Source organism: Microchirus variegatus, assembly GCF_963457635.1.
Source record: "Microchirus variegatus genome assembly, chromosome: 1".
Classification (NCBI taxonomy): Eukaryota; Metazoa; Chordata; class Actinopteri; order Pleuronectiformes; family Soleidae; genus Microchirus; species Microchirus variegatus.
Window position 1 is genome coordinate 3264539 of NC_139802.1, and position 18172 is coordinate 3282710.

Here is an 18172-nt window from a genome sequence, read left to right on the forward strand (position 1 = left end):
AAATCTTAAAATTAAAAAAAATAGTCATTTACAATAAAGGTTTCTATTTTTTTCTATTTTCTAGTTTGAACGGTGATTATTGTTGTAAGTTTATTTGTAAAACTAACTAAACAAAATAAAGTTAAAATACAAATCTGTCACGCCAGGGTGTACTATTGGATTTTTCTGATTATTTTCATTGCCTGTTTATGCACTTGTAAATGACTAAATGCTGCTATTTGCAGTGATATTCTCATTGTATTTTAATATGCAGTGGCAATACAAACTATCTATGTGTCCACACACATCTATCACATGCAGTTGTAAACAAGTGTAAACCCTTTTTTTAATAAAAAACCCTAATCTCCTGTTAGTCCAGACAAAGTGCAACAAACTCTCACGAACACAAAGAAATAAACCGGAAGCGCAGGAAGGATAAAACAAAACAATAACACGACAGAGGCAGCGTGTGAACTGTGTTAAGTTTGTTAAGTTTAAATGTTTGAAAAGGTAAGTGACAAACCTGCAGCAGGTGTCGAAGCGCACAGAAACTGTGACCGGTGGAAGGAAAGAGAAACATCCGCATCAAAATGTAAATTAATTGATTAAAGTGAGCCTGAGCGCCATCTGGTGGGTGGCGGTGTTAATGCTGCTTTTGCAAACTTGGTCTGAAAGAAGACAAAACAGCAGGAGGAGGTGGTGATATAATATAACTTTTTTATTAGTTATCAGCATGAGAGATTATTGGACTGAATATAGAGGACATGACCTTTAACTGGTTATCATCAGAGCTGTGTGTGTGTGTGTGTGTGTGTGTGTGTGTGTGTGTGTGTGTGTGTGTGTGTGTGTGTGTGTGTGTGTGTGTGTGTGTGTGTGTGTGTGTGTGTGTGTGTGTGTGTGTGTGTGTGTGCGTGCGTGCGTGTGCGTGTGTGTGTGTCAGAGCTTGGTGAAGGTGATCCTCGGTGGTGTCTCAGGCTGGAGGATGAGGGTGTATTTGGTTTTGATATCCTCTGAGGATGACACGCTGACATGGAAGTTCAGCAGGATCTAGACAATCAACCAAAATATATGATATATAATGTATTAATATTAAAAGATAATAATCATATAAACATAATAACATATGTATAATCACACACGTCCTTAACAATAAAACCATTAATCAATGAGATGATATTTAAAGTGCCAAAGTACTTATAGTCCAATTAACATGCATATACTGTCTGTAAAGTTTAATATATAAAAGTAACCTGGTCTCCCAGATTAAATTATATAAATTATAGGCCCTCACACATATTCCAGAAGATTTGACAAAGTAAATCCTTCATTAACACATTGTCTGTAGACTAGTAATGTAATTAAGCTGTTTTGTGATTTACATTGAGAACGTCTTTTAGGAGTGAGATACATAGTGTAGTGCGTTTTAGTGTGTGACACATTAATATTTAGCATGTGACATTCATTCCCAGATTATATTTTTCCTCATCCCATTCATAATCTCAGTACATCTAACACGTGCCAGTGTAATTTTGTAGTGAGGCAAAATTCCTTAAGACTCTAGAAGCTGCTTTCAAATGCTTTAGTAATAGTTAATGAAATAATGTATTAATGTCGTGCTGATGCATATTTTGGGTTGTGGATAACTCTTGTTTTAGAGCTTTAATTAACCAGGTTGTTCCATTAGATTGGCTGAATACTAATCCCCTAAAGGCTGAAATACATCTGACCCAAGGTGAAGGGATTTGTAAACGGATTTTTAACATTTATAATAAATCCTAGAAAAGCAAAGTTGTTTTTTGTACCAATAAAGACTTCTAATTAAATTGCAGCTTTTTTGACGGGCATCAGGAGAGTTAACCCTTTAAGGTGCTACTCAACCATTTGGTCGACCACACTTTAAGTCACTATATATCATTGAAAAAATGCACCAAACTGAACTCACTAACACTTAATGTGACTTGTTCTGAATGTTGTACTTTATGAATTATGAAAACAAGGTTTATTATGAAAAGACGTCTCAACCGTTTGGTAGAGGCCTACACTGTAAAAAAGAAAACTCAAAATTTCAAGGCAATCAAATTTTGTGTTTACAGCCCAACAACAAGTTGTTTTCTTTTATAAAAAAAAAAAGTTCCATCAACTAATATAATTTTTTTAGACAAACTAAATTAGAGTTGGAAAAACTCAAAATCTAAATTAAATTTTTAAATTATCTGAACAAGCTTAGTTAGCCAAATTGTTTGGAAACAGAATTTTGAGTTGGCACAACTCTAGCTTACAAATGTGTCTAATAAAATAATATTAGTTGATGGAACTTTAAAAAAAAAAAAAAACTTGCAATCTTTTGTTGGGCTGTAAACTCAAAAATTGAGGCAAAAAAGTTGCCTTGAAATTTTGAGTTTTCTCAAAAAAAAAAATGTTTTACAGTGTATATCTGAAATACTGTAGGGTCTAATTGAAAAAAATGATTGTCGTTATTGTTATCATAAGTAAATAAAATAAAATAATAAAAAATGCAAATCCTTTCATGCTTTACCGAGCATGAAAGGAAACGACCATGTCCTTGTAATTTGTGTAGTAAGATTTATGAAATGTAAACTCTTCCTTGTAGCGCAGCACGTTTGCTGATACTCACGTGCATGAGGAAAAGCTGCATCTCGTTCTCAGCGATCCTCCTCCCGACGCACTGCCTCGCCCCGAACCCAAAAGACAGCGAGCGAAACCCTGAGACTTCTTTTTGTCCTTCCTCTCTGCTGCTGCTGCTGCTGCTGCTGCTGCTGCTGCTGCTGCTGCTGCTGCTGCTGCTCCACCGGCCGGGGTTGAAGCACAGTGGATTCTCAAACACATCTGAACTCCTTCCCAGAGGATAAAGACAGACGTGGACCATGGTCTGAGGGCAGAGGTCGTCACCATCAAAACACTCATTGATGTGTTTGTGCAAAGGTTTGAGCTCATGGAAGGATTTATGGCAAAGAAAAGAGCAATGATGTACGATCACTCACCCCAGCAGGTACATGGTAATTCTGAAGAACAATATCTTTGATTGGCATCCGCTGCACGGAAATTCCCACCGGGTATAACCTGGTAGATGAGATGAGATGGTTATATTTAGCCTTTCCTAGTTTAAAGGTGCATTATGTAATAAATCTAAAGCAACTGGCCGTTAAAAAATCCTCCTAATATGTCACAGAGACTCAGGAATAATGTTCATATAACAAACTGAACTCACCAACAACAACAGTACAGACAAAATATTTGCATTAAAAAAAATATTTTGCAAACTGCAAATCATGTTTATGTTTTGAAATCATGTTTTGGCATGTGGCGCCACCTACCGCCGTCTACCAATCATTGCAGTAAGTAGAGTCTCAGCTGTCGAGCAACCACAGGTTGCCAGTTAAGTCAGAAAACAAGACCTAAAAGACCTTAAGGTATTTTGAATTTGAATGTAGTAACCGTTTTTGGCCACATTCTTACATATGGCACCTTTAACAATCAACTGAATTTCTGCTTATTAGAAGTAGAATTTCATACATTTGCACACACACACACACACACTGATCAAGTGATAGTGAATTTTACTCCTAAATTGTCTTATTTTATTGTACTGTACTCACAGCACTTTGTAGCAACGGTTTGAAAAAGTCTATACAATTTTACTTACTCACAAATTGATAGAACAGGTGTTGTGCAGATAGGGCCTTGAGTTTTATGTACCTCAGAATCTCCTTGATTGCGCCCTTCAGTAGTGGCGCCCCCTGCAGGGCTTTGTGAGGGTCACCACCAGCCTGGGCCCATGATGTTCTCACCTGCTGCCTCACCCTCTCCTGCACCTCTGGATTGCGGCCCAGCTCAAAGAGAGCAAACTGCAGAGGCACTGCTGTCTGCACAGAGGAGGAGATCAGAGGAGACACACTATCAGTCAGGGAGAGACATGGAGACACACACACACACACACACACACACACACACATTCTTGTACTTGCTGCATACTGAGGACCAGCTACTTTCCACTTTATAAATCAACACAATTACAAATATCTACTTCATGAATGACATCTACAAAGAACTACTGGTTGCAGTACCATAAAATGTCTGCAGGTGGAGCCCCAGAGCAAAGAGGGCTGGAAAACTATTTTGATTTATTTTATTTTTAAAATTTTTGGTCCAACATTTTACAAAAACGTCATACTATACTATGTAGAGCAAAATTTAAAAAAGTATTTGACAAAAAAAATTTGGTCCACAATTTGACAAAAACGTCATACTATACTATGTCTTCCAAAATTTAAAAAAAATTTCACCCAAAATTTGAACAAAAATGTTGACCCAAAATTTTTGGTCCAAAATTTGACAAAAACGTCATTCTATACTATGTCGTCCAAAATTTGAAAAAAAAAAACGTTACCCAAAATTTTTGGTCCAAAATTTGAAAAAAAAAAATTCGGTCCAAAATTTGAAAAAAGAAATTTGATCCAAAATTTGAAAAAAAAAAAATTGGTCCAAAATTTGAAAAAAAAATTTGGTCCAAAATTTGAAAACAAAATTTGGTCCAAAATTTGAAAACAAAATTTGGTCCAAAATTTGAAAAAAAAATTATGGTCCAAAATTTGAGAAAAAGTCGTCCAAAATTAAAAATTTTGACAAATTGAGTATAGCATGTTATAGCAACCTAAGGAAGTGATTTCAATGAAGACAAAGTGAGGACTGGCCAAAATGTCCTCACTCCGTAAAAATTACCTCACTTTGTTGGTGAAAAAACCCTCACTGGTCCTCAGTATGCTACAAGTACAAGAACACACACACACACACACACACCGTATCCACCCCTCCTGCCATCAGCTCAGTGATGTTGGCTTTGATGAGGTCCAGAGACAGCTGCCCTTTCTCCATGAGCTGACCCAGGACACCAGTGTACTGGCTGTCTGCTGCCCCAGCCTCAGACGTCCCGCCCTGGGTTAGTGACGACAGGCGCTTGTACCCTCTCTGGATCCTCGACTCCGCTGGAAGATGCAGGACAGAGTCAGAGGCGAGATGATGAGAGTAATGAAGCAGGCAAACGATGATTCAAGAGGGTCTGAATGTCCGATCACTGCAGCTCTCCGTACCGTGACTGAAGATGTGGTCCCATGCAGTGGCGTGCTGGGTCCACAGGGAAGCACCGACGCGGAGCAGGAGGCGATGGGGCAGGTAAAGGAGAGGAGGCGTGGTGGCCAGCATTTGCTCCACGGCCCAGATGAACTTCTGAGACTCCAGAGAGGGAGAGGAGGAGAAGAGGCCAATGCGCTCTCCATAGAGGACATGACAACTGGCTGCACGAGAGGAGGAGACAGAGCAGGGAGAGTTGGTGAGGGTGACACATAAACATTCACAGAAAAGACCAAAGTTTGACGCTAAAACAAGTAAAATAAAAAGGAGGAATAAAAATATTTTATTTAACTGAACAATTTCAACAATCTGTGGTCTTTTTTAAACCTTTCTTTACATTTTTTTTTAAAGAAAGGTCTTTCAAGTCTCAGAGGAGACGTCTGTCCTCCACCAGACACTGGGCACCTATTAGACGTGCCTGTGTCGTATTAAGTCCCAGAGGTGGAAAAAAGTTCTAAAATATTGTACTCAAGTAAAAGTACCAATACTTTAATGAAATATTACTCAAGTAGAAGTAAAAGTAGTCATCTGAAAATGTACTTTAAAGGTGCCATATGTAAGAATGTGGCCAAAAACGGTTACTACATCCAAAATTCAAAATACAGAGGTCTTTTAGGTTTCGTTTTCTGTCGTAACTGGCAACCCGTGGTTGCTCGGCAGCTGAGACTCTACTGACTGCAATGATTGGTAGACGACGGTAGGTGACCCCACATGCCAAAACATAAACATGATTTGCAGTCTGCAAAAAAACATTTTTTAATGCAAATATTTTGTCTGTACTGTTGTTGTTGGTGAGTTCAGTTTGTTATATGAACATTATTCCTGAGTCTCTGTGACATATTAGGAGGATTTTATGGCCAGTTGCTTTAGATTTATTACATAATGCACCTTTAAGTAAAAGTTACTTAGTTACTTTGCATGGGCTGTGAGGGCAGTAGAAATATGATAAGGGGTCAGAAATCCAAAACTATTTTGGCGCTCACGCGCCCGGCGCGACACAGGATATGACGCCCTCTATGTTCACACTCCAGTGCTGGTGCTAATCACCATCATCATTCGTCTGGTTCCGGTGTGTATTTTCCCCCTGTAGGTCTTCATTGTGCTGAATATAGGATATAGGATTTATAAAGTAACTAAGTACAATACTTGAGTCAATCTGTACTCAAGTAAAAAAAATTCAATACAGTAACTTGAGTAAATGTATTTAGTCACTTTCCACCTCTGTTAACTCCACATCACTGACTGTAATAGTTCCTCATTGGTCTATTCCTATCCAGGCTTAGCACCTGGCTCTGTGTGTGTGTGCTCCACTCTCCGCTAAGAGCAGACCAGCATTACTCAAAGTCGCTCAGTCGTGCGCGGTGTGAGTCACACGAGCGTTCACACTTGTGAATGTGGCACGCTGCAGATAGGCACATGAAAGGACGCAGAACCTGGCGGAGGAATGCAGAGGCTTTGATTGGTTTCTATTTTTGAAATGCATGTTGTCTTTGTGACCTCCAACATCCAGAGTACATGCCTCAGGTTAGACTGTGAGAATAATGTCTGAATGAAGCCAGACTGGAGCAGAGGCAGAGAGATTTTGTTTCCCCTTTGAACAATTTAAAAAGGTGTTCCTGCAGATACGTGACGCGTGAAGGTGTCACGTATCTGCGTCGCCATTTGTTACTAAACCCTCGCTCATAGTAACGCTGAATAAATGCTTGTCAAACTCCCTCCACTCCCTGAGGACACAAAGGTCAGCTCAGGTTGAAAAAGAGATGTTACATTTGGACCAAACCATCCTTTTTACAACTCAATACTCCCCATTAAAGGTGCATTATGTAATAAATCTAAAGCAACTGGCCATAAAATCCTCCTAATATGTCACAGAGACTCAGGAATAATGTTCATATAACAAACTGAACTCACCAACAACAACAGTACAGACAAAATATTTGCATTAAAAAAATATATATTTTGCAGACTGCAAATCATGTTTATGTTTTGAAATCATGTTTTTGCATGTGGCGCCACCTACCGCCGTCTACCAATCATTGCAGTCAGTAGAGTCTCGGCTGCCGAGCAACCACGGGTTGCCAGTTACGTCAGAAAACGTAACCTAAAAGACCTCGGTATTTTGAATTTGAATGTAGTAACCGTTTTTGGCCACTTTCTTACATATGGCGCCTTTAAATACTCATAACTATAGTCAAATCTTTGGCTTTAGAAAAAGAACAAAGATCTCTTAGCGTTGGTTTAAATAAAACAAGAATCCCTGCACACTCCAGCTGCACAATCACACATGAAAAATACACGAGGAAACCACATGTCACAAATCACTGGGGATGACGACCTCCAACCTTCCAGCGCGAAGCGAAAGAGATCGGGACTCGGATCAATGGTCAGATTTCGTTTTCCCTCCTTTCCTCTTCCCTCCCTCTGGACTTTCGCTTGCAGCATTCGACAGAAATCCCTCGCCACTTCATCGAGGAGGGGGAGAAAGCGCTTGACGGCGGCACTCATCATCACCTCCTTGTTGAGCAGTAGACGGTCAGCTCGCCACTCCTCACCGTTCCTGTGGAGAGGAGAGATTGGAGCGGCGCATGATAAACGACCCATTTCACTCCTGCTCAACCAACTGTAAAATGAAAACAATTCGGTGTGTATTGGTGTTGTGTCTGAGTTCATTTCCCTGAACGTTTGTCTGTTGTTTGAATCTTAACCTCAACTTTGACCCTTGACCCTTCTCATTTTTTCTGTGCTCCTTACCAATAGCACCACAGACACGTGGATCGTTAAAGCTCCCATAGACAAGAAGTTCCAATTAACGCTGTTTTTAGTGTGTGTCTGCGCCATTACCTTGTTTATGAAGCCCTAAAATTTCAAAACAAACATGTCAGCCACTGCTGAGAACGCTGGGTTTTATTGTATTCTCGGTCTCTGCAAGCGCTCTGAAAAAAAAAGCCTGGAATCGTTACGTAAGGAGCCTCCTGCTCCGGGCACTAGTCCGGGCACATCCGGGTTGCGTACATTGAACCGCAGAAGAAGAATACGAGCGACAGTGTTTTCTAACTATGTGTCCGACTCTGGGTCAAAGTCATAAAAGGGACTGCGGCGGGGAGTCGTGACGAAGCTATTTTAAAACACTGTTAAAACAATATTTTGATAATGAGTAGCAGTGCATCCACCGTTCCAGAGGGGGGAGCTGCACTTCTGAGAGATGGTGTGCTAATTACGTCACTTCCGGGTATTGGCCAATCACAAGACAGTTGATAAAGCTCTCGTTGGCTGGTCAATCACAACACAGTTCTGTCTTCTGGGGGTGAGGTTTCAGTCTGAAACACCACAGCTGAGGAGAGCTTCAGTGAGGAGAGATTTTGATCGGCTCATTTGCAGCAACTAGGAGGTTTTTGACCATAAAAACAAGTTAATGTATGCAAGTAGACCATCATAACTCACATATATGTGCAACAGGACCACTCCATAGGAGCTTTAAGCACAGACATATGATAATGTAAAAAGCCTTGTGTCATAAAATGACAATGATATGAAATGATACATTTTCATTTTTATTTGCAGGCCACAAACAAATCCTAAAAAGTGTTCTCCTCTCAAAAATGTCTCAACCAGAGTAGAAGAAAAATGAGGTTCTGCATTAAAATAAAGACAGCTGAAAGACAGACATGCCAGTGTGTGCACACCTCATCAGTCTCTTTTTTTGGATATTCATACTCCCTTTAACCTTCCTGAATTGAGGCATTTGGATCAAAAGAGACACAAAACCACAGGCAACCACGATCACAGACACACAGGTGTTTGTTTACACAGACGTGTTACACTGACTTGAGGAAGACTCCCTTGCTGAGCTGGCGTATCTCGCGATGTGTGGCCCACGGCTGCAGCGTCATCCGTTGGGGGTGCAGGCCCTCTGAGCGGAACAGCTCAGCGATGTCGGATGGCATCATGATGTTGACACTCTTGTGTGAGCCAAAGTGCTCCCTTCACACACACACACACACAGAGACACACACACACAGACACAGAGACACACACAAATGAAGGCAATGATGTAAATGTAAACAATTCAATGTCTGGAAGGAGGGAATAAGCCTTCATCCACCAAGCTGTCAGGAAGCTAAATTATCTCCCCTTCCTCCCCCCAGCCACATCCCTCAGGCTGTCAGGAAACTGAACACACACCCCCCCCCTCCCAACACACACACACACACACTGTTTATAATGTTTAGACTTTTTCTGGCTGTTATTCTTATTTATTTACACACTATATATCACACTGTTTATACTGTTATATTTTTATTCTGACTGCTAGTTCCAAATTTACATCTACAGCACATAACATACCTCTATAATCTTTCGACTGCCACTAGCGTTACATCTGCCTTTTTCTTTTCTTTTTTTTGCACTTTTTGCACTTCTGTATTTTCTATTTTATTTGGTGTATATTTTATATTTCATATGTTTAAATTTAGGGGGGTTTTTTTGTTCAGTATTAGGAATGTCTGTCCATCTGTGTGCCTGTGCACTTTAACTGTTTCACCGAGGCGGGCGAATGACAAACGTCCTCTCGATTTCCTTGTATGTCTTGTACATGTGAAGAATTGACAGTAAAGCTGACTTTGACTTTGAATTTTAATGTATACTTGGGTTCTGATGGTGAAAAATGGACTTATCTGCACTTTAAAGGCTACTATGCGATGTAATAGAAGTACCTCTAAATTAATATACACTGTTAAATAAAGTTGTTATTTAACTACACTGTGCCAAACTCAAAGAAGATTTGGGGAAGCTAGTATCAGTACTGCATATTTATGCAATACAAAACAATACAAAATAATACAATACAATAGGTGTTTGTTTTTGTCCTACAGTCCACTATCAAATTTCAATCTTGGCCATCCAAGGAAAAGAGTCCGGTTGCCTCTATCTGCACTCTTGAAAATAATGGTCCTTATTATGCTCAAATGTTTTAAACATTAATCCTGTGATACTCCCTCTATGGAAGTAAATCTGTGCCATCTGAGTTTGAATTCGAATTTCTAACACTGTTTTAGACACACAATTAGCCTTTTTTTAAAAACCATCAAATTTCAAGCACATTTTTTTTTTGCCATTGATTTTTTATTTCAACGTTGAAATAAATTCAGTGTAAACAAATTCAATATCTCAAAAAATTCACTTGCAAAAATTCAGTCGCAAAAAATTCACTTGCAAAAACGTCAGTTAATATCCGGGTCACCAGAGAGAAGCAATCGATCCCTGTCTCAATTCATCCAACACCAATCAACGTACGGTCCATTGGCCATACATGAATTACAGTTTAATACTAAATCTCATAACTTGATTTGTGGCGCCACCACTGGCTGCTCCTTGTTGTCTATCAGACGAACTGAGTAAATGCAATAAGCACCTGGCTGACTGCAAAATGTCATCATGCTGACGACCCTGTCATCACAAACAGCACAGAAAAATTAGGATATTACAAACCAGTAGCAAAAAGATGGTGTTTTAAACAGCTAAAAGTTACTGGACTTTAATTAGGACGACCATATTTAGAAAGGAGATCACTTAGCTCTGTTTCGAGATACTTAAATTATACTTGGATGAATTGAGACAGGGATCAATTGCTTCTCTCTGGTGACCCGGATATTAACTGACGTTTTTGCAAGTGAATTTTTTACGACTGAATTTTTGCAAGTGAATTTTTTGAGACTGAATTTTTGCAACTGAATTTTTTGAGACATTGAATTTTTTTACACTGAATTTATTTCAACGTTGAAAAAAAATCAATGGCAAAAAAAAAACAGTGCTTGAAATTTGATGGTTTTTAAAATTCAAAGTCTAATTTCGATGCAAAAAAATTCAGTGTTAGAAATTCGAATTCAAACTCAGATGGCACAGATTTACTTCCATATCCCTCCCTGTTCCCTCTACCTGTAGATGGGCCCAATGGTCTTGAAGGTCTTCTCCATGTGTTTGTGGAGCTGCTTGAAGTAGTCTTCTCTCCAGAACTTCACCAGGTTGATCCAGCCGTTCCTCCCCGTGTGAGGAATCTCCTCAAAGCTCCGCACCCGTCCTCCCGCGCCTCCTCTCTGCCTCACTCCTGCACCCTGAAACCCTTTGGCTCCCTGTAACTTTTCCTCCACCACAGCTCCTGCTGTACTCGCACACAGAGCCCTTTGTGGCGCGACGCCGGAAAGCAAACTCCCTCTGGTGGAGCCGGTCGCTCGGATGGACATGCTCCTCATGATCCAAACTAGATGTGTCCATCGGTCTCGTGCAGAGCTGCGATGGCCACTCGTCCAGTCAGTGGAGGGGGGCTCCGACACCCCCGTTATCCTTGAATGTGTTCTACCGCTCCGATGAACTGATAGGAAGTTACGATTTATGGATGCGAGGGTCAAAGTTCAAGAGAAACACAACAGAGGCAGGCTGATTCAAAACACACACACACACACACACACACACACACCACATAAGGCCAGAAATCAGCCCAATTAACAACTAAAAAGATTTATCTTCATGTTGGAAAACCCCACAAGGATCTTTGCCTGCTGGTGGTTTCAGTGTCACGCTGTAAAAAGGTATTTTACCCACTTATTTACAAAGTATTTCAACGCTATAAGTGCAACATTGTGCATCAAAGTAGACGCAGTATCGCTCTGAGAGTATTTACAAAGAAACAATAAACACTTTTTTAATCATTTTGACGCTTAATCACAAATACAAAAGCATTTCATTCACGTTTACTTGTGTGAAAGCGTTTCCCTGAGGTTCCTTCCTTGTGTGTAGATCATCCAGCTGGATCTACAGAATATCATTCAAAGAGCAGCGACTACACGTACTACTACTTAAATAACATACATTATAGTATAAAGGTTTTGTTGTGTTTTAAAAGATAAACACTGAAGAATATGAAGCATAGTTACACACAACTATTAGAGCATTGTGAGTGTTAATTTAACACATCATAATCTCATTAACTGTTTATTTTAACTCAAAATCTGCTTAATAATACTTAATAATAATACACACACACATTAAAATAAATAGACTTAAAACAAAGGCTCTCTGTACTAATATATTGGTTTTACAATGGACTTAAAGGTGAAGTAAGTAGTTTATAGTGCCATCTAGAGGAGAGGCTGAAATTTACAACAAAGAACTGCTCCTCTGCTCACCCCCTCCCTTCCCTGAGCGCTACGGTATCCTCAGCCGGTCAAATGTCGTCCTCGTCGTCTTTCTCCGTGTCAGCAGATGAGGTTCGTGAGGCGAGGGAGAGGGCGGAGCTACCGTGGCCGTAGCGGACGAAGCGGAGAGAGAGGAGGCGGGACTTCCGCTACAAGTAAAGAGACGCTTGATTTGTTCTCTCGCGTTTGTCCTTACAGGCTCCGGTAGAAACATGGCGTCTCGCTGCTAACAGTGGCTATGCAACCGCGGCCCGCGACCATGTTGTTTTACATGACTTTTTGAAACACTACGAAAATGAAACAAAAAAATATTATACAGCGACTAGACAATGCAGGAGCACATAATATGTATGAAAAAGTGGATTTTGGGTTATATAAACCCATAAATACTACATATTGTACCTTTAAAGGTGAAGTAAGTAGTTTATAGTGCCATCTAGAGGAGAGGCTGAAATTTACAACAAAGAACTGCTCCTCTGCTCACCCCCTCCCTTCCCTGAGCGCTACGGTATCCGCAGCCGGTCAAATGTCGTCCTCGTCGTCTTTCTCCGTGTCAGCAGATGAGGTTCGTGAGGCGAGAGAGTGGAGGCGGGACTTCCGCTACAAGTAGAGAGACGCTTGATTTGTTCTCTCGCGTTTGTCCTTACAGGCTCCGGTAGAAACATGGCGTCTCTCTGCTAACAGTGGCTATGCAACCGCGGCCCGCGACCATGTTATTTTACATGACTTTTTGAAACACTACGAAAATGAAACAAAAACTATTATACAGCGACTAGACAATGCAGGAGCACATAATATGTATAAAAAAGTGGATTTTGGGTTATATAAACCCATAAATACTACATAGTGTCCCTTTAATTGTCTATAGCTGAGTAAAACTGTGATGTTTTCATAGTGACAACATGACTGGACTGAGTGCACACATGTAAAAGCAGCACAGTTTGTTTCTGAGCAGCAATTATGCCTGAGTACATTCCTCCCTGCTGTTACTTCTCCTGAGTGTTTCCTTCAACACCTGAGTCAAATTAAAAGGCAGTTTACTGATCGACGCTGCGATCACCCGTCAGTCACATGACTCTGCACGAGTCCCCGTCTGCAGGTGCGTGAGCGGAGGTCTTCCTGCTTTTCCTCCCCGTGAGCAGCGGCGCGTCAAAACTGAGGCCTTGAAACGCTCTCAGCAGGTTGAAGCCTCCGTCCTTGGCTTTGGTTTCAGGATGAATGATTTTCGACAGCTCGTGAGGCAGCGACACTTTCCTCCCAACAAACCGCAGGTGGTTCGTGTCCTTGGAGCTCTGCATCACGGTGAAAAAGAAAGGAAAAAAAACCAAGAAGATTAAGGTATGAAATATTACTCAAGTAGAAGTAAAAAGTATTTCATCTGAAATGTACTTTAAAGGTGCCATATGTAAGAATGTGGCCAAAAACGGTTACTACATCCAAATTCAATACACAGGTCTTTCAGGTTTCGTTTTTCTGACGTAACTGGCAACCCGTGGTTGCTCAGCAGCTGAGACTCTACTGACTGCAATGACTGGTAGACGGCGGTAGGTGGCGCCACATGCCAAAACATGATTTGCAGTCTGCAAAATACTTTTTTAATGCAAATATTTTGATTGTACTGTTGTTGTTGCAGAAGAGTAACAAGATTCTATTTTTTTTATTTTTTTTTAACTTCAATAAAAGAATCCAGGTGATCTTCCAATCAGAAAGTTGGGGGTTGTCTACATGCCAATGTGTCAGTGAGCAATCTGAGACAGGCTCGAAAAAGTCAACAGAGTTTATAAACTGCTCAATCTCCTGCAGCAAAATCTATGTCAAATGACAGAGGAGCTGCTGATCTACTGCTGCTTCATTGAGTAAGTTTGTGTCACTTAGGTAAATCCAAACAATCACACACAGTGTGAACTTGCTGGTGGAAGCAGCAGTGGATCATCAACTACTGTTGTCTATGAACCTTGGTTTGAGACGTGAGTGGTTAAAGGTGCATTATGTTATACATCTAAAGCAACTGGCCATAAAATCCTCCTAATATGTCACAGAGACTCAGGAATAATGTTCATATAACAAACTGAACTCTACGGAGCCCCCGAGGTGACATGAGGAAAAAAAAAAAAAATGAAGAAAAACGTTTTTTGTTTTTTTTTAAATCTAGAGTTTCAAAGTCGAGATCTCGAGTTTCGAAAAAAAAAATCATTTAGAATTTTTTTTTTTTTGGAAACTCAAGATCTTGACTTTGAAACTTTGAAAGATCACGAGTTTCCAAAAAATCATGGAAAAAAAATGTCTACTTTTTTTTTTTTTTTTCATTTTTTTGGAAACTCGAGATCTCAACTTTGAAAATTTCAAAAAAAAAAATTCTTCATTTTTATTTATTTTTTCCTAATGTCACTTCGGGGGCTCCGTACAACTCACCAACAACAACAGTACAGCCAAAATATTCGCATTAAAAACAATATTTTGCAGACTGCAAATCATGTTAAATTATGTTTTGAAATCATGTTTTGGCATGTGGCGCCACCTACCGCCGTCTACCAATCATTGCAGTCAGTAGAGTCTCAGCTGCCGAGCAACCACGGGTTGCCAGTTACGTCAGAAAACCAAACCTAAAAGACCTCGGTATTTTGAATTTGAATGTAGTAACTGTTTTTGGCCACATTCTTACATATGGCACCTTTAAGAAACTGAAATTTCCTGGCAGAGGACAGTGGGGAACCTGAGATATCATCAATTATATAAGGTGGGTGTTTTGTTAAGTAGCTAAAATCCATTTTTTCCCCTCTGTCCGTGCTGGCAGACAGCATTGATAATGCAGTCGATGCCTAATACGACCATATTTCAATAAACCTGAATTATCCCTTTGAAACCAGAGCATCCAACAAAAAAAAAGTATCCCAACTCAACAATGGGAAGATGAAAACTTCCACTGTGGTAACCTCTACCTGGGAGCAGCCGTCAGGAAAAGAATCAACAAACAAATCTGGTATATGGTAAAGTCAGAGAGTCATTCAAATAATGTTATGTTACGAAAACAAATCTAATGAGGCCTAGAGACCACTGGGTGTTTTTGCAGAAAACGCACTAATAAGCAGTTAGTGTATGTTGTCGCTCTGATGCTGTGTTTTCCTGCAGCAAGTAAACTGTTCTACGACACAACTTGTTCTACAAACAGACCTCAGACAGTTGGTATTTTCTCCTGAAATGATCCCTCATGGCTGCTCTCTCTGCGTTCTTCTGAGCGTTCATCGCCTCCCGCTGCTTCCTGTGAACGCAGCACAAACACAGACAGGAATTCAATTAACGCTTCGCACACAAATACAGATGTTCACAAAATGTGTGCAGACAGAGCCCACACTGGTTGAGAAAGTTAAGTATTTAAGTCGCATAAAAAGTCCCGATTTCCGTGATACTTCAAAGAAAATAGTTGAACCTTTCACAAATATACTGCACAACATTTCACATCATCATTATCTGATGGATTATTATAGATACTGTTTAATAAAATCTTAAAGGTGCCATATGTAAGAATGTGGCCAAAAACGGTTACTACATCCAAATTCAAAATACTGAGGTCTTTTAGGTTTCTTTTTCTGACGTAACTGGCAACCCGTGGTTGCTTGGCAGCTGAGACTCTACTGACTGCAATGATTGGTAGACGGCGGTAGGTGGCGCCACATGCCAAAACATGATTTCAAAACATAAACATCATTTTGTTTTTATTTATGCAAATATTTTGTCTGTACTGTTGTTGTTGGTGAGTTCAGTTTGTTATATGAACATTATTCCTGAGTCTCTGTGACATATAAGGAGGATTTTATGGCCAGTTGTTTTAGATTTATTACATAATGCACCTTTAAAATAAACATGACAACCACAGTAGATAATAATATGTGTCGTGCTGGTGTCATAATAAGAAACCTTACATGAAAACATGATGGATATCAGGGAAACTGACTGTTTTAACTACAGTTCTTGTAGTAATGTGAAAACAGGGCTGATATGGGTTCAATATCTATCACCACAGATAATCAGTGTTAGAATCATAATGATATGTTAAATTTGTCTATTTCAGCTTGAAGTGATTGTTGCCAATATACGTCAGGCACTTTTACTGGTGGTTTAATGTAATATTTATGTAATAACAGAGGTGGAAAAAGTACTCAAATATTGTACTCAAGTAAAAGTACCAATACTTTGATGAACTATTACTCAAGTAGAAGTAAAAAGTAGTTAATTTGAAATGTACTTGAGTTACTTAGTTACTTTGCGTGGGGTGTGAGGGTAGTAGAAATATGACAAAGGGTCAGACACAGGATGTTACGTCACTTTTGGAGCGCGTCCTCTATGTTCACACTCCAGTGCTGGTGCTAATCACATCATCATTCGTCTGGTTCTGGTGTATATTTTCCCCCTGTAGGTCTTCATTGTGCTGAATTTGTATTTTTTACTCAGTAACGGATAGGATTTATAAATTACTTGAGTCAATACGTACTCAAGTAAAACACAAAATCCTGATTTTAAATTGTACTTAAAAAATACACAAAAAAAAGTATTCAATACAGTAACTTGAGTAAATGTATTTCGTTACTTTCCACCTCTGTGTAATAAAACGAGTGTTGCTGCCTGTTATTTCTACTTCATCCACAGCATCCACTCGCCTCTTCTTGTCCAGGTCTGCCTGGTACGAGCGGACGACTGCCCGGTCTTTGGGGTGTGCAGTTCGGAGTTGGGGCCTCTTCCCCAAACTCCTGCCTCCTCCACCTCTTCCCCTCTTATTTCTGGGTTTGGTGCACAACCTCCGCTCCTTCATCCCCGACACACAGCTGGTCAGCCTCCTGATGGGCCTCTGCAGGGACTTTTTCATTCTCAGCACAGACTCCATGATGCACCTGAGCTCTCGGGGGAAAGGAAGGGAAGGGAAGCACCGAGCACACACCCTTATTTCTTCGACGGGTGACGAGTGAAGGCGAAAAGGTTTTCTCCTTGGCTCATGTTGTGCTCAGGACTCACACGGTCTCATGTCCTATGGGGTCAATAACGCAGACCGAGACCTGCCAGAGACAAGGAGGACGGTTTAGACAAGGCTCAAGCACATGTTACATTACACAGATGAAGGGTTTGTCTTAAAGGTGCATTATGTAATAAATCTAAAGCAACTGGACCATAAAATCCTCCTAATATGTCACAGAGACTCAGGAATAATGTTCATATAACAAACTGAACTCACCAACAACAACAGTACAGACAAAATATTTGCGTTAAAAAAAATATTTTGCAGACTGCAAATCATGTTTATGTTTTGAAATCATGTTTTTGCATGTGGCGCCACCTACCGCCGTCTACCAATCATTGCCGTCAGTAGAGTCTCAGCTGCCGAGCAACCACGGGTTGCCAGTTACGTCAGAAAAACAAAACCCAAAAGACCTCGGAATTTTGAATTTGAATGCAGTAACCGTTTTTGGCCACATTCTTACATATGGCACCGGACAAAAAGTGATACATAACATTTAACATGCAGGGAATATTTAAGGCCGTCTGTCACAGTATTTTCACAACTAAACTAAAAACATTAGGGGTGTGGCATTTACTACGACAAAATGTCCCAGAATCAATTTTATATTTGTTACTTATATTGTGTGACAGTTACAACTATTCTATCTAAGCATGGATACATGTTTAAAACTTAATAAATCTGTAAAAGACACACAGACTGGATTAGATCATCCTTTGCACACCTATGGATTGAGGCAGAATTCATTACGAATCAAATTGTTTTGAATCGTGAGATAGTAAAAGATTCCCAAACCCTAACAAAAAAACATCGTCACACTTTTCTTACCCATGCAGCCAACAGCTCC

At 40.1% G+C, this 18172-nt stretch overlaps 1 protein-coding gene across 1 annotated transcript in view; it reads right to left on the bottom strand.

Moving 5' to 3' along the window:
• Window positions 1–17196, bottom strand: part of cyp11c1 (cytochrome P450, family 11, subfamily C, polypeptide 1) — a gene marked incomplete at both ends in the record, with an annotated part of 18662 nt that extends 1466 nt beyond the window's left edge. Inside the window, 13 exon segments of the mRNA XM_083895147.1 lie at window positions 905–922; window positions 925–1026; window positions 2615–2869; window positions 2982–3060; window positions 3697–3863; window positions 4798–4982; window positions 5088–5291; window positions 7470–7684; window positions 8953–9108; window positions 11062–11337; window positions 13389–13609; window positions 15489–15572; window positions 16969–17196. Coding sequence (XP_083751273.1) covers window positions 905–922; window positions 925–1026; window positions 2615–2869; window positions 2982–3060; window positions 3697–3863; window positions 4798–4982; window positions 5088–5291; window positions 7470–7684; window positions 8953–9108; window positions 11062–11337; window positions 13389–13609; window positions 15489–15572; window positions 16969–17196 — 2190 coding nt within the window.
• Window positions 17197–18172: the final 976 nt, after the last annotated feature.